Raw genomic sequence first — 13838 nt, 5'->3', positions numbered from 1 at the left:
TTCTACGTGTTTCGAATTTAAACCGGACACTCAAGCGATATTTATACAAGTTGTGTATTTTTAGCACACCACTTTGTAGAAAGAGATCTTTGCTTGGCGAGTCCCAGGGGACATTGTAAACATGACGAAGGAACTTTTTCTGAAAAATGTAGATACGCTGAAGACAGCTAACCGTAGCTGTGCCCCACACTAGATGGCAGTAGTTTAAATAGGAGTAGAAAAGTGAATTGTAGAGGAGTAACTTTACTGTTCTTGGAATGACGTATCTGAGCCGACTTATGACTCCGGTTATTTGAGCCAGTTTCGTGACAATATTGTGACAATATACTTTACCTGGAAGTTTCACACATTCGACCCTTTTAAGCTCGTCGATTTATAAAACCTATGCAGTTGCCCTTTAAGGATCCCCAGCTGGTAGAAATTATTCCAGAGCCCTCCCCTAGTGCGCCCCTTTCTATTTTTTTCTTTTACTCCCACCCTCCTCCCCCTCTTAGGGGGCTGTTCAGGTGTCCATCAAGAAGTGAGACAGTTACTGCGCCATTTCCTTTCCTCAAAAACCACCATCAGAACGTTGTTTATTCCTCGCGCTAATATTTAATCTATTTGTGGGGAAGGACGCAAAGAAAAGGAAGGCATTCTCAATAGGTGATTAAATGACTATAGACACTCAGTTTTATTGCGTGTTTTCTCTTTTTATATGATGCCATAGAATATTAGAATACATGGATCACCGTGTGGTATTCGCCCACTGCCACTAAATAATTTAGAAAATAATTTTTTTCTCCCATGCTGTTTTGGTTTCATCAACCGAATGATGGCTGTGACGTGAGTTCAATATTAGGTCACGTGAGGCACAGAAAAACTAATACAAACGCTGATACGTTGTTTTTAATCACTATAGCACTTAAATCAGCCGGCTTCAAGACCTATAATTAAAACCAACGATGTATGAGCAGTTATATTGTGGTTTTATTGCACTTCGTGCGACCTAATTTCCACTACACGTCACAGCCATCGTTATGTTGGTGAAACCGAAACAGGGTCAAGAAGAAATTCAAATATAAATTATTTATTCTGTGTTGGTGAATACCAGTACGCGGTGCTCCATGTACACCATTGTCTAACGCGTCGTTTGAAAGAAGAAAGCACGCAAGCAAAAATTTGATGTCTATGGTACTTTGTTGAGTTAGAGGAGGTCTAACAATTTGATTGAAGATTTACGCAAATATGTAAAAGGGGAGGAGCAATAACTCAAGATTTCACATAAACCTGACGTATAAGTCTTTATAATTGGCGGTAGTACATTACAGAAGCGTCCATTAGGCTTCTTCCCAGGCACCAGACTTCCTGTAAGTTTGCTGTCGCATATACTGGGTACCATCTTCACACTTCCCAAAGCAGACAGCTGCGGGTGGGTAAATCTATGCGCTAAATCATCTCATTTTGTCCGAAAACAAGAAGTATGCCGGGATGTAAAAAAAAGTGGGGCTGAACAGGGTCCCGAACCGGTTCGGAACGGTTCCTTTGAATCGTTCCGGTTCGGGTTCAGTTCCGAGATGGCGAAAAAAATATGGGTTCGGTTCAGTTCCGGTTCCGGGCGAAAATTCGGGTTCGGTTCCGGTTTCGGGTTCGGGTTCGATTCCGGTTCGACACCCTGGCGATGAGGCCCCGGATTAGTACACGAGGCATATAAGAGACTTTCACCGTAGTGGAGCAGAGAACTTGGATCTTATCAGAGGTGAAACTCGTAATGAAAATGTTGGGGGGACACTAAGCTCCGCAGTAACCAAGCCGTAGGAACGTTCCAGCGTGGAGTCGCGGTAGCGTGTTTGACTCGAAATTCGTGTGCCGCTGGTGTGGCTGGCGCCATCTATGGGAGCCTCTTGTAACTGCCATCTTTCCGTGGCCGCCGCGCATCCGCCGCGTTTCAATCGCGGAGGCCACGTTTCCGCCACACAGACGCCGTCATCGGCTTTTCTGTGACATAGAGCCCTTAACCTGTCTTTTTTTATTGTACGAGCAGTACATTCTATACTTTATCATATATATCTGTTTTGTTTCTCTAATCTTTTTTTTCTGTTTTGATTCTTCGATGTAAGATGTGTCGGGTTGTCGGCGTATACTGCTGCTGCTTTGTAGGGGACGAGGACTTGTCAAGCTGCTATCGCAGCTTTTTGCCTCGCCTCCGCCATCGCTTATGGAAAATAAATGGAATATATAAAACCGCTCATGTCTAACCGGTATGATCTGGAGACTAGCCGCAGGTGACGCCATCATTCAGGTGCGCAGTCAGATATTGACGACGCACTGCGAATTTTCGAAACTTTTCGCCCTAAGAAGAACCAGAAGACCGTCGGCATCACGCAGCCACCGGCCAGCAAGTGTGTGCGCCGGGCGGTGAAGGCCATTGTGAAATTTCGCTCGCAATAGTGCGTTGGCTTCGAATTGAACCCGGTGAAGGAAGCGGCAAAGAAGTGTGTTTTTATTGAACGTTCGCAGTGATAGCCGGGTTTTGTGTTTTCGCCTCGTTTTCTACAGCGTGGTAGGCCCGTTTATCCCGTTTCACCTCTCCTTTTCCGGCTTTCCTTTCGCTCCCCCCCAGGCCATCCTCTATATTCCACTACATCTCCCCGCAATGAGCTTCAGCTCCTTGTGCTATGTATGTGGGACATCCCAGCATTGAAGTTCGAGAGGAAAAAAGGGCCTGCACTTGTCGGCAAAGCTCCCTGCCTGGGAAGATCTGCTCGTCTCTTCCTATCGGTCACATTTGGCAGGGCGTCCGTTCGTCGCCGAGAGGAAATGTCTCCTTTCTGTGCTTTCCCCTGCTGGATGGGTCTCTTCAAGTGCGCGGGCCTCAGTTCTGATCGATAAATGCAGCTCCAGCGTTTCCAAAAAAAGAATCCACGAGTGCGATGGGGTGCTCGAATTTTCTTTTTAGTGTTCCAGGCGTTAACTTGACTCCGTCGAAGTGGTTGGAGGTGTGGACGGCAAAGCTGTGACCCGACGACCGACAAGGAAATGAGCTGGTGTTAGAGGCGCTAGCTCTCCCGCATCTGAGTAGACATTTGAGAGGGGACGGAACCGCCTCGGCGTCTGTGAGAAGTGCCCGGAGGCTCTAGAGATCTAGGCAGCTTCTTCCGAGTGTTTTGCAAAGGCAGGCTTTAAGGGTCCAGACCCCTCTTTCCCAGCAGCCGTTGTTTCTACAATGCGACTCCACGCAGATGTATTCCCCCTCCTCTGTAGTGCCAGCCCTGTAACGAGTTCGTCCAAGGTCGCTCATACCTGGGCCCAGTCCAGACCCGCAACTTCAAGCCCGGCCCAGGCCCGAAGAAACAGCAGATTTTCCGGGCCGGCCCGGGCTGCGGGCCCAGCTTTAGGGCCGGCCCGAGCTTTTGCAAGGCTCTAGTACATACTCAACTCCTAACTCTTGGTATGTCTGTCAGAACAGAGACATCAGCCATATATGATACATGCTGAAGCCAAGAGCCACCGAAACCAAGGAGCACAGGGCATGTTTTTTTTTAATTTGTAGTTTTCATCAACGGGAGGTTATTAAAAGCAGAAGAAAAAAACAACCACATGCAACCGGTGGGATACGAACCCACGAGCTGCGAACTTCGCGTCCGGTGTTGTAATAATTGAGCTACGGCGACAGCTGTCCGATCTTCTGCTTTCGGGGGTATTTATGTGCAGCGTACGTAACCGAACCTTCAGAGAGTTCGCCAGCGCTACACTCGTCCATAGTGGCGGACGTAGTGCGCCCTGTAATACCCCGAGTGCCGCGTAAATACGTGGTCGAACGGGGAGGGCGGAAGCTGTGCGAGAACTCTCTTGAGCTACCTATGACATCAAGGCTGCGATTCGAGGTCCTCCTTAAACTATTAAGCATACAAGTAAAGTGAAAAGAGGTGCTCGTATGACACACTATATGTCCTGTATGTCATAACGAGCACCTTTTTTTTCCATACCCTTGTAAGCCATACACCCTGTCAGTCCTAGTAGGATATTGCGTCTACAGTTGGCCTAATAGTACAGAAAGAATTAAATCCAACTCAACTCATTTATAGCTTTCAATTCCTTGGGGTAGTTCGTAAACACATTGACGTTCCATCGTCTCAAAGCGGTGAAGAAGCGACTGGAACAGCCGTAGCACGTTCCTTTCTATTTCTTTAGTGCGTCCACTCGATGACCCAATGTCGTATACGAAAACACCGCACCTCAACTGCTGTCCAAAGAGAATGTTCACCCGGTAGACCTCAACCATAAAGGTGACTTGGGCCGGCCCGTGGTGAGAGTTCTTTAGAATGTGCGATCTGAAATCTGTAGCATTGCCAACCATCGCTGCTTCCGCTACTGGCATGCGCCGACACCCGTAGTCTCTAAAGACGAGGAAGTTGTCCCGCTGCGTGAAGTTGGGTGAAGTTGGGAAGTTGGGTTAGCTACGCCTAAGCTACGCTGAGAGATACGTCCTCAACCACCCTAGAACTCCGGAGGCATATGCTGCCTCCCGAGTACATCATGCCAGGCGATACCACCACGCGCCTCCACCAATTGTAGGGAGGCGTTTAACGGGTATGCTAGAAGATAAGACACCAGTGTGATGGATCTTGCAGTGTAGTTTTAGGCGCAGGCAATACAGTGAGAGCGGGGCAACACTTTCGGCTTCGGGGACCACGTAACGTCGGCGCATGCGAGTAGTGGGAATGGTATATCATGTGGTAGTCTTGACAGTGTGTAAGACGTGTTGAACGAGGAATTTGTGTTGTGTTGTGTTGTGTTGTGTTGGGTTTAATGGCGCATAAGCGGCTGAACGAGGAATTTGGGAATAGATAACATTTAACGAAGGCCCGGCCCGCTTCTGACAAAACGTTGTCCTAACCTCAACAGGAAAACGCACTGTGCCGAGCGAGGGACACTTCCGATACCTTGATCGAAAACGTCGGTGCCGGGTCAGCTGGTCTTTCTGCGCCCTACAACTGACATCAATGATACTCCACACCTTAACCGAAAATTCCCTCAATTAAACACAAAAATTCTTATTTGAGGCCAAATTTCCCCATGAAGCAAGAAAAATCCAGCATTTTGGAAACTGTTAAATAATTTCTATTCCTAAAATTGTCGAAAGCCCCGTAAAAAGTCTCTATTTGCCAAATTACACCTCGAGTTCTCTGAGGTAAAATTCCCACAATGAAACATCACTGCCTCACATATGCAGTGCATAAGGCAAAAGTAACCCCCTCAGGCCAGTGCTTTCGCAGAAGGCCGCATTTTATTTATATCGTTTATTCACTGAGTCTTTCTCTGTAAACAAAGTTGATCACACGCACAGTCGGAGGGCAGCGCCGGATCCAGGTACAGAATTATGATTGAGCAACTCCGGAACACTGCACGCACGAACACCAGACGAACACGCACAAACACAACTGATCTTCTCACAGGACTCTAGAGTTTGAGTGGAGGAGATAAACAGGGCTGTTCTGAATTTCTGTGCGTTGCGTTTTACACTAACGTCTGCCATTATCAGACTTCGCAGTTGTCTTCGGTTTTCCCGCTGTCAGGAGAAACGGACAAAGGACGCTTGTTTTCTTCACTCGCGAAGTCAGCTTTAGCCTTTGAAGCTTTCCGTCGGCTGAAAATCAGTTTCACTGTCCAGACGCCGACCATCACAACGTTGATGACAGCCACAATGTGAAGAAGCCCACTGTATGATCCGTGATGATCTCGATAGTGACCTAAGGTGAAAGTAAAAAAAATTAATATCGCCAACAACGCGCCCTAGATTATTCCACAGCGTCAAAGAAGCGGCAAAAAGCCCAGCTGATCATCAGAAGAGGGCGCCGCAGTTGCGAGGTAAAGCTTGTAAGGCAAGAATGGTTGTTCTTCTGGGTTCGACGCAGCTTATTTTCCACTGCTCCGTAACCTGAGTTGAAGACGTACGCATGACTAGCTTCTATATTCTATAATGGCTGAACACAAATAAAGAAAAATACTATAGGTTATTCAGGTTATCAACAAGCTTTCAGTGTGTGTTGGCTCAGTACGTGGCTACAGGGCCGACAAGATGGCACAGCGCTGAGCACTAAAATAAATTGCATGATTTCGCATGAACTGCGCATGAGCTATTTCCTGTTTCCGCGGAGAATATCCTCATGACAAACTTAAAACGCGAAGCGCCACAGAAGTAGCCGAACGCCACGAGCTCATGGCCACTTGATGGGGCTATAACCGCACACCGTCTGCAACATTTGTCGGCGGAAATAAAGATTATCCTCCTCCTCCTCTGATCAGTTCCTGTGCTGCCAAGTGGCTGCAGCAGACCTTAGAAATTTGGGCGCATCTCAGATGCTTTGCGCGACAAAATAACGCCTCTTATAGTTGTGGCAGTCCTTGATTGCAAAGAGAGCTGATGTACTCTTCTACGGAACTGCGAGTCACCAATACATCTGTGCTTCTCGCCACTGTGGTTGTTTTCCTAACGCCCAAAGGAACAGATATGAGAAAAAGTTTGCAAATTGCGACACGCGGAAGAAAAAAATTACACACAATAGCCGTCACACAATAGCCGTCAATAAAAAGCACAGCCTCACCAGGACACATGCGTGTTCCATCCGCTGGAATAAATACCAGCTCACTGGCCAGCGAGACACAGCAAAAGCGAGACACAGTAGAAAATCATTTTTTCCGCGAATCCGCACCCTCTAACTTTTGTCCATGACTGCATATTGCGACATCAAAGTATTCCTACGTAAGTGTGGAAGGCAAACAGCAACGTAAAATTTGTACGCTACCGTTGGTCCGAGTAGCAGGACCGACGGTAGCGTTGGCCGAACGTACAGCAAGGAATGCACGAACAAATTAAATACATAATTGGGGATGTTGCTTCTCTTAATTAGTCTACTTAATAAAATCCACGTTTTAAGATAGGCGCTCGGCTGCTGACCCGAAAGACGCGGGTTCGATCCCGGCCGCGGCGGCCGAATTTCGATGGAGGCGAAATTCTATAGAGGCCTGTGTACTGTGCAATGTCGGTGCACGTTAAAGAACCCCAGATGGTCCAAATTTCCGGACCACTTCACTACGGCGTCCCTCATAGCCTGAGTCGCTTTGGGACATTAAACCCCAATAAAACCAAACCAAACGTTTTAAGATATAACATGTGCGCTCACAGGGCAGTAACGTTTGCTCGTTAGCGACATACGGTTTTATATGTACCCTGACCATGAGGTTCGCTTGTTCCTGTCTTAGGATGAAAAAGAAAAATATAAACATCTGCGGCTACCATTGCGTGGTAGCACGTACGGCTTGATAATGGAGACTACACGGCCAAATTGTAACCAGAGGAGAGCACGCGACACTAATAAAGGATGCGAGTTGATGATGACTTTGTCTCTAGCATTTGTACACCTTTAACTAACGAAACAATATGAAGTATAAGCGACTGCTATGAGTTTTTAGACTTCACGTTGCACGGACTGCCAGCGCACGTTTGATGAACACGGGCGGAGTCGCGAATGGAAAATGCGCGGATAGACCGTCACAAAACTCAGCAGCAGCTCTGTTCGCAGAGTTTACCTCCCGAAACCCTAGATTTTAGACCCGGTATACGGTTTCCATATTTGCTCATGTCGCGGCCCGAGGGATTTATGACATCTGCCTGTGCGGCGCTATGTAGCACTGGAGTCAATAGGGCCTTCGATGGCTGATTGTCCTTCCTTGCCCACCACTCCCGGCGGCGACGCGCGAAGAGACGCCGACGAGCGACCTGTGTCGTTCAGATGTGGTCGGCGCATTCCCCATTTTCCCTGGTGTTGTATCACGCGATTTCGCCCTTCGTTGAGCAGTGTAGCCAGCGAACGTCCAAAGTAACATTGCTGCAAGCGTAAACGAAGCGACAACGGCTAAAAGAGGCCAACGTCCGGTCGGCAGCACTTTCATTCTGGCTTCTGCTAGGAGGCAGAGCAGCGTTCGCCGTCAGGAATCACGGAGAGTCTGTTTCCGTCACTTTACGTCACTTTTCTCCTATTTCGTCATTGGAGTGTCCCGAGTTTGGATCCTAGCGGCGGGAAAAAAGTTTTAAATCTCTTAGAAATAAATGCACCTTTCACTGCGGGACAAGCGACCGCAAAGCCACGAAATGCCGAACTATCGGATTTTACTAAATAAAAAAAATGGCAGCGTTGCCCTCAGTGTACCTTTAAGGGTGTGGGTCTGATGCGAAACCCTTTGAATAACCTATGCGTTTCCTGAGTGCGCGAGTATTTTGTGTATATGTGTTCTGGTTTCCTCTTTTTCACCTTTATCTGGAGTAGTCTGCCACGTTGACTACCAGGCAAACATCTCCAGTAAACACTAAAGTACGCCTCCTCCACATCCTCTTCGACTTACTTTACATTTGGGTGTTATGGATTCTTTAATACCGTGTAAGCTTGTCCTTACCAGATGTCAGCTCTTACCTATGAGCGCGGGCCGAAGCAGGGACCCGGCACCAATGCAGAAAACCATGCCGCCCATCATTACAGGCAGAGATTCGACTCCGAAGTCCTTTATAAGGGATGGCGCTTGCAAGGAGATGCGGGACCCATTGCTGACTCCGATGAGGACAGAGCCTAATAGCATCATGGGAAACGTTCCAGCCCAGACGAGGAATTCGAAGGCGAAAGCCTGCATGAGGTAACCTAGCACCATCACGGCCTCCAGGGACAGCAGTCCGGAATCAATCACGAAACCGCACAGGGCTCTGAAGGTAATGTCTCCAGCTGAGAACGCGTGCAAGAGATACACCGCGTCTGAAGGCAAAATGCCCCGGTCTTTGCCGAGGTCCACAGACAGCAGGATGAAGGTCCCCATGCCGAAGACCACGATGGTGAAGGACACGGCGTCTACCAGGAAGGACACCGTCAGGAACTGCCGCATCGTTTCTTTGAGTGTCTTCTCCGGACGTTCCTCTTTATTCTGCGACGGTGCGCCAAAGTCCAGGGCACCGAAGGAGTTGACGCTCCCCGTCCAGTCGTCAATGACTGCGGACCTGGAGATCTGCGCGGCTGAGGGCTGTCGCAGCGAGGTCCTCCTTTCGCCTGCAGCACACCAACGCATGCATTCCTTGTCAGGCAAGGTCGAGCAGTGACTTTGTGGACAGGAGCCTTCCCAGAGGTCTGCGCACACCACTCTAGAAACGCATGTCAGTTTTAGTTTTCGTACTGCCGAATCCCACGACCTAGAGGGGGCGATTCAATTGATCCTATATGGAGGCGCTACGGAGGGCTGCTCCTGAGGTTAGCCTGAGTGGATTCGCGCGTGTTTTAAAATTTCACCATAAACTCGCACTTGTTTGTCGATGGAAGCAACATCGTGTGATTCAGACAGTCTCTCTCACCGATGGTGTAAAGAAACGTAACGACGAAGGTATCGATGTCTGGCATTTCAAAATAGCCACCGACATTGAGGGTCATAAGAACTGAAAGAAATGCATGGAAATCAGTTATGTTACGCATGACTTACGGTTCATTACATGTTTCGTCCCGCTGCTGAAAAAGAAAAAAAACTAAACCTAACAAGCTAAGGACTCTGAACGTGAATAATCCTAGAAAAAAAAATGCAGGCAGAAAGGGCGCATCTAGACTTCCATCTATGCGCACGACTTTATATTCACATTTTAAAGAAGGTAATAGCAGCGCAAAAAAAAAAAACGGGGACACAAGAGATACACAACCACAACAGGACTGGTGTTATATTGATACGAGGAAGACGAAGCTGGCAGTGGCGCGGTACGGAGCGCTCGCGCTAGGCCAGTGGCCATTAAATCATCTCTTGTTCATGGTTCATCACGCCCACGGTGTAAGAATGTATTCTTACACCGTGATCACGCCTCATTCTTCGGCTGGCCGCCACGTTACATTACCCCGGGGCCCCCGAGCGATCGTCCCGATCGTAAACTGAGGAAGACGTGGACTAAGGGATGCGTGATTCAGCGATGGTGTTCATTGCAGAAAAGAAGTGGCAAGGTGATGGAGTGCTGGCCACCACAGTGGATGAGATGATCGAAGGATGAGTACCGGTCCACGAAGCATCCGGGCCGGAGGATGCCAGGAGCTGACGGCCGAGGCCCGTGGACGCACCGGACGGCAGGGGCAGGGGGGCGGTGTCTTCACGTGTGAGTCTTGGGTCTTGGGTCGGTCGGGTCTCGTGTCGGTCGGGTCTCGGGTCGGTGGGGTCTTCGGTCGTCGTGTCTTGTGGTCCGGGCGGGGGACGGGGCTGGGGTGAGCGGCGAGGTCGGTTCATGTCCGGCGGGCTGGGGCACGGCCGGGCGGCGCGGACCGGGTACTCACCGCCGACGTCCACTGCAGGCGCAGGACACCGAAGCTCCGGGACCAGGATGGCGATGAAGGGACCCCAGCACCTCACACCAAATGTAACGTGGCGGCCAGCCGAAGAATGAGGCGTGATAAACCATGAACAAGAGATGATTTAATGGCCGCTGGCCTAGCGCGAGTGCTCCGTCCCGCGCCACTGCCAGCTTCGTCTCCCTCGTAGCAATATTCACAATCGTTTTCGATATTCGAAACTGATTTCGAACCGACGCGGTTGGTTGCTAAAACCGATGGTCAGGGCTGAAAATAAAAGGGTGCAACTTCGTAAAGGAGTGGTTTGGACATGTTGGTGCATCAGGTTGTTAGGTAAGGCCAGGAACGAGAAACTAGGCGGAAAGAAAGGAACACAAAATTACAAGGACGTGCGCTGAATACCAACTGATTTTATGGCGCGAAATTCCCGCAATTAAAAAGCTCCCACGCGCAACAACACAATGTTGCTAAAAGCCACGTACATTTAGTCAAGCTGCCCTAAATGCTAGATTTTTCCACCTTGTTCTTAATACACGAGAAGACTAGTCGCGACTTCTAGCGTGTCTGTAGCAGTACAAATAAACAAGAAAATATCCTGGGAACTTTACTTGCTGGCTACATAATACCGTCGATGGTCGGCAGCGATCGTGACAGCGCAGTCCCTCCAAAAACGCAGATCGACAGTCTAGTAATAAGGGAGGACGGTCGGTATTGGTAAACGTAAACTAATGTCTTATTTCCGCTTTGTTCGCTTGTACCTTCAAAAAGAGTGGTCGGCTAAAAGGGCGCGGTGCATCGCTAAGTGTACGAAAAAAAAAAATAAAGGACAGCCTTAGGCAATCGTCCGCTTAGAGCGAGCATGGTTCTGCCTATACACCGTTTCGCAGCTTGTTCGCCGTGCAGCAGAAGCTACGAACGAAGCTACGACTTCGGGTCGACGGCTTCTGAAAGCAAGCTGTTCTCACGTGCACTGCAACCAACATTGGAGACGTTCCTTCCACTACACTGAGGACTTCTTGCTAAACGAAGTGTAGGGTTGCCATGGTGACGGTCTCCTTTTAAGCGTCGCGCAACTGCCATGAAATGGCGGGAAGGCCCGGTGAGCTTGTGAAAGGATCGAGACCCTAAACGGTTCAATACGAAAGAGAGGAGGAGCTTATGGGGCAGAAACGTGGAGGCTAACAAAAAGGCTTCAGCTTAAGGTAAATACAACTCAGCGAGCTATGGAAAGAACAATGATAGGCGTAACGTTAAGTGGGTAGAGTGGGTGAGGAAACAAACGTGGATTAATGACATCTTAGTCGAAATCAAGAGAAAGAAATGGGCTTGGGCAGGGCATGTGATGCGCAGGCAAGATAACCGCTGGTCCTTAAGGGTAACGAAGTGGATTCCAAGACGGTCCTTAAGGGTAACGAAGTGGATTCCAAGGCAAGTCAAGCGAGCAGGAGGCGGCAGAAAGTTGGTTGGGCGGTGTGATTCAGAAGTCTGCGGGGATATGGTGGCCGTAGTTGGCAAACGATTGGGCTCATTGGAGAGACATGGGAGGGTACTTTGCCCCGCAGTGGGCGTAGTCAGGTTAATGATGATGATGATGATGGCACCTATACTGTCACCACAGCCGCGCACTGTATCTGCCAGCGTTTTTAAATAGCGGCTGGCATGGCAAAAGTTAGAGGCCGTTTTCCAGTACCTGGGATGCGCTTTGAGGACGCTGCCTTGTGCGGAGGCGCCGGCGTCGGTGCAGCCGTGACCCAGGAGGGGCTGCGCAGCACGATGGCGCCGGGGAAGGTGTTGAGCGTGATGGCGCCCAGCAGGAGGAAGGCGCCGCGTACCCCGAACGCCGTGCGGAACCACTCGACCAGCGGTGGCACGAAGAACGTGTTCAGGCCGCAGAAGGTGAATATCATGCTGCAAGCGGTGATCCGCCGCCTCTCGAAGTGCTGGGACACCAGCACGTTCGCGGTCACGAACACCCCCGACAGCGTGAGCCCTGCATGCAATGTGGTGACACAACGGATTAGTTGCTGTAGCTCGACACAGATGGCGACACGAGACAGTCATTTAAGGTGCCTCGATAGCGGAGGCGCGCGGAAATCAGGGCATCCTAGAGTCATTAGCATCAGTGAAATATCAGAACCGTCGTCCATTATGATACATGACTTGCACGGTGGTGCAACATCGCCTGGGCTTTCAGAATGTTAACATGTCTACTTCTTTTTGAAGTTATTTCAGCTGAAAGAATTTTCACATGTTGTGAACTGTGTCTATCTTTCGGAGCTCCTCTTGCTTAGTTTCAACACTCATCGACCGTGGTTTCTACGGTGAACCAGGACAGAATCCTGTTTCATTTAAATGAACTCTTTTGCACCTGCGGCAAAACTAAATAGAGTGTTCGAACTCGTTTCTGTGACCGTGCTAGTTAATACCCCTGCCACACGACAAATTTAATGTCATTCTCATCGAATGACATTTGTTCGACTTAATGTTATTTTTTCTGCGCGCTGCTACACGGCAAAAACTAAAGTCATTTGTAAATGATGGCGATTGCGATGGAAAGAGAGTACAGCATGCAAAAATTTGGATGTATGCTTCAATTCGTTGAAAAAAGTATTGCTTTGCTAATGGAAACCGGTTTTAAAATCTTCGTCCTCATTTCAATAACGTGTTGATCACTACTATCCACCACGAAACCAAGCCAAGCCAAACCTCAGCCAGCGGCGGCAGGCGGACGTCATTTTGTGAAATGCTCTCTATGGAGAAATTATTAGCTGTGCGTCCGCAAAAGCTTTGCGCATGCTACGGGCGCACCTTGCGCGCACTGCCGCCCGTCCTCACAACAGTTTTAGTTGGGAGCACGGTGGTTGGGAGTGACTAGCGTAGCGCGCGAGAAGCATAACATAGTGTGGCGCCATCTAGCGGACAGCAAGTCAAACATCCTGAACTGAGTGCCGAAGAAACGTTTTTCTCTTTTATTAACGGCAGTAATGAATGCATTCGAAGGCTTTGCTTTTTTTTAAATGTAAATCAATTGGATGAAATGAAAATGTAGATTCTAGTGCAAAGTTGGAGAAATATTCGCTCGGGGTCGTTGCTATGACGACAATGTACGCCGTACATAGTTAAGCCTAGCATCAAGAAATTCTGAAATTTATCTCAAAAACGATTAATATTTCAAACCTATACTGTTACGGAGGGATGAGAATGCACAAAATAAAAGCGAATACAACTGTTTACAGCAAGCTATCGCGTCGAAAAATGCAGCGGCGACGCAGTATTCGGTCCGAGGCGGGCGAGCTGCGCGTCGCCATGTTGTGAATGTTTATTTATTTTATTTATTTATTTTCACAATACTGCAGACCCTTATTTGGGTCCAGGCAGGGAGGGCAGAAAAACACATTCACAGAACAATGTAGCACATATACACTCTAAAATAGCTCACAAAGTGCGTTGTCAAAATCAACAGCCGATATCACTTGTAGAGGCAGGGCGTTCCATTCG

At 48.8% G+C, this 13838-nt stretch overlaps 1 protein-coding gene across 5 annotated transcripts in view; it reads right to left on the bottom strand.

The window, feature by feature from the left end:
* Positions 1-5250: 5250 nt before the first annotated feature.
* Positions 5251-13838, bottom strand: part of LOC149364928 (monocarboxylate transporter 3-like) — a 32836-nt gene continuing 24248 nt past the window's right edge. For all 5 annotated transcript variants that reach the window (XM_089574908.1, XM_089574909.1, XM_089574910.1 and 2 more), the window contains 3 exons: positions 12031-12330; positions 8454-9074; positions 5251-5732 (listed from right to left, as the gene is read on the bottom strand). In XM_089574908.1, coding sequence (XP_089431034.1) covers positions 5521-5732; positions 8454-9074; positions 12031-12330 — 1133 coding nt within the window. In that variant the 3' untranslated portion in view covers positions 5251-5520. The remainder of the gene's footprint in view (positions 5733-8453; positions 9075-12030; positions 12331-13838) is intronic.

This window comes from Amblyomma mixtum, chromosome 2 (assembly GCF_055824585.1).
Source record: "Amblyomma mixtum isolate Tamu chromosome 2, ASM5582458v1, whole genome shotgun sequence".
Classification (NCBI taxonomy): domain Eukaryota; kingdom Metazoa; phylum Arthropoda; class Arachnida; order Ixodida; family Ixodidae; genus Amblyomma; species Amblyomma mixtum.
The sequence above is the reverse complement of the archived record's forward strand: the minus strand, read 5'-3'. Positions and strand labels throughout refer to the sequence as shown.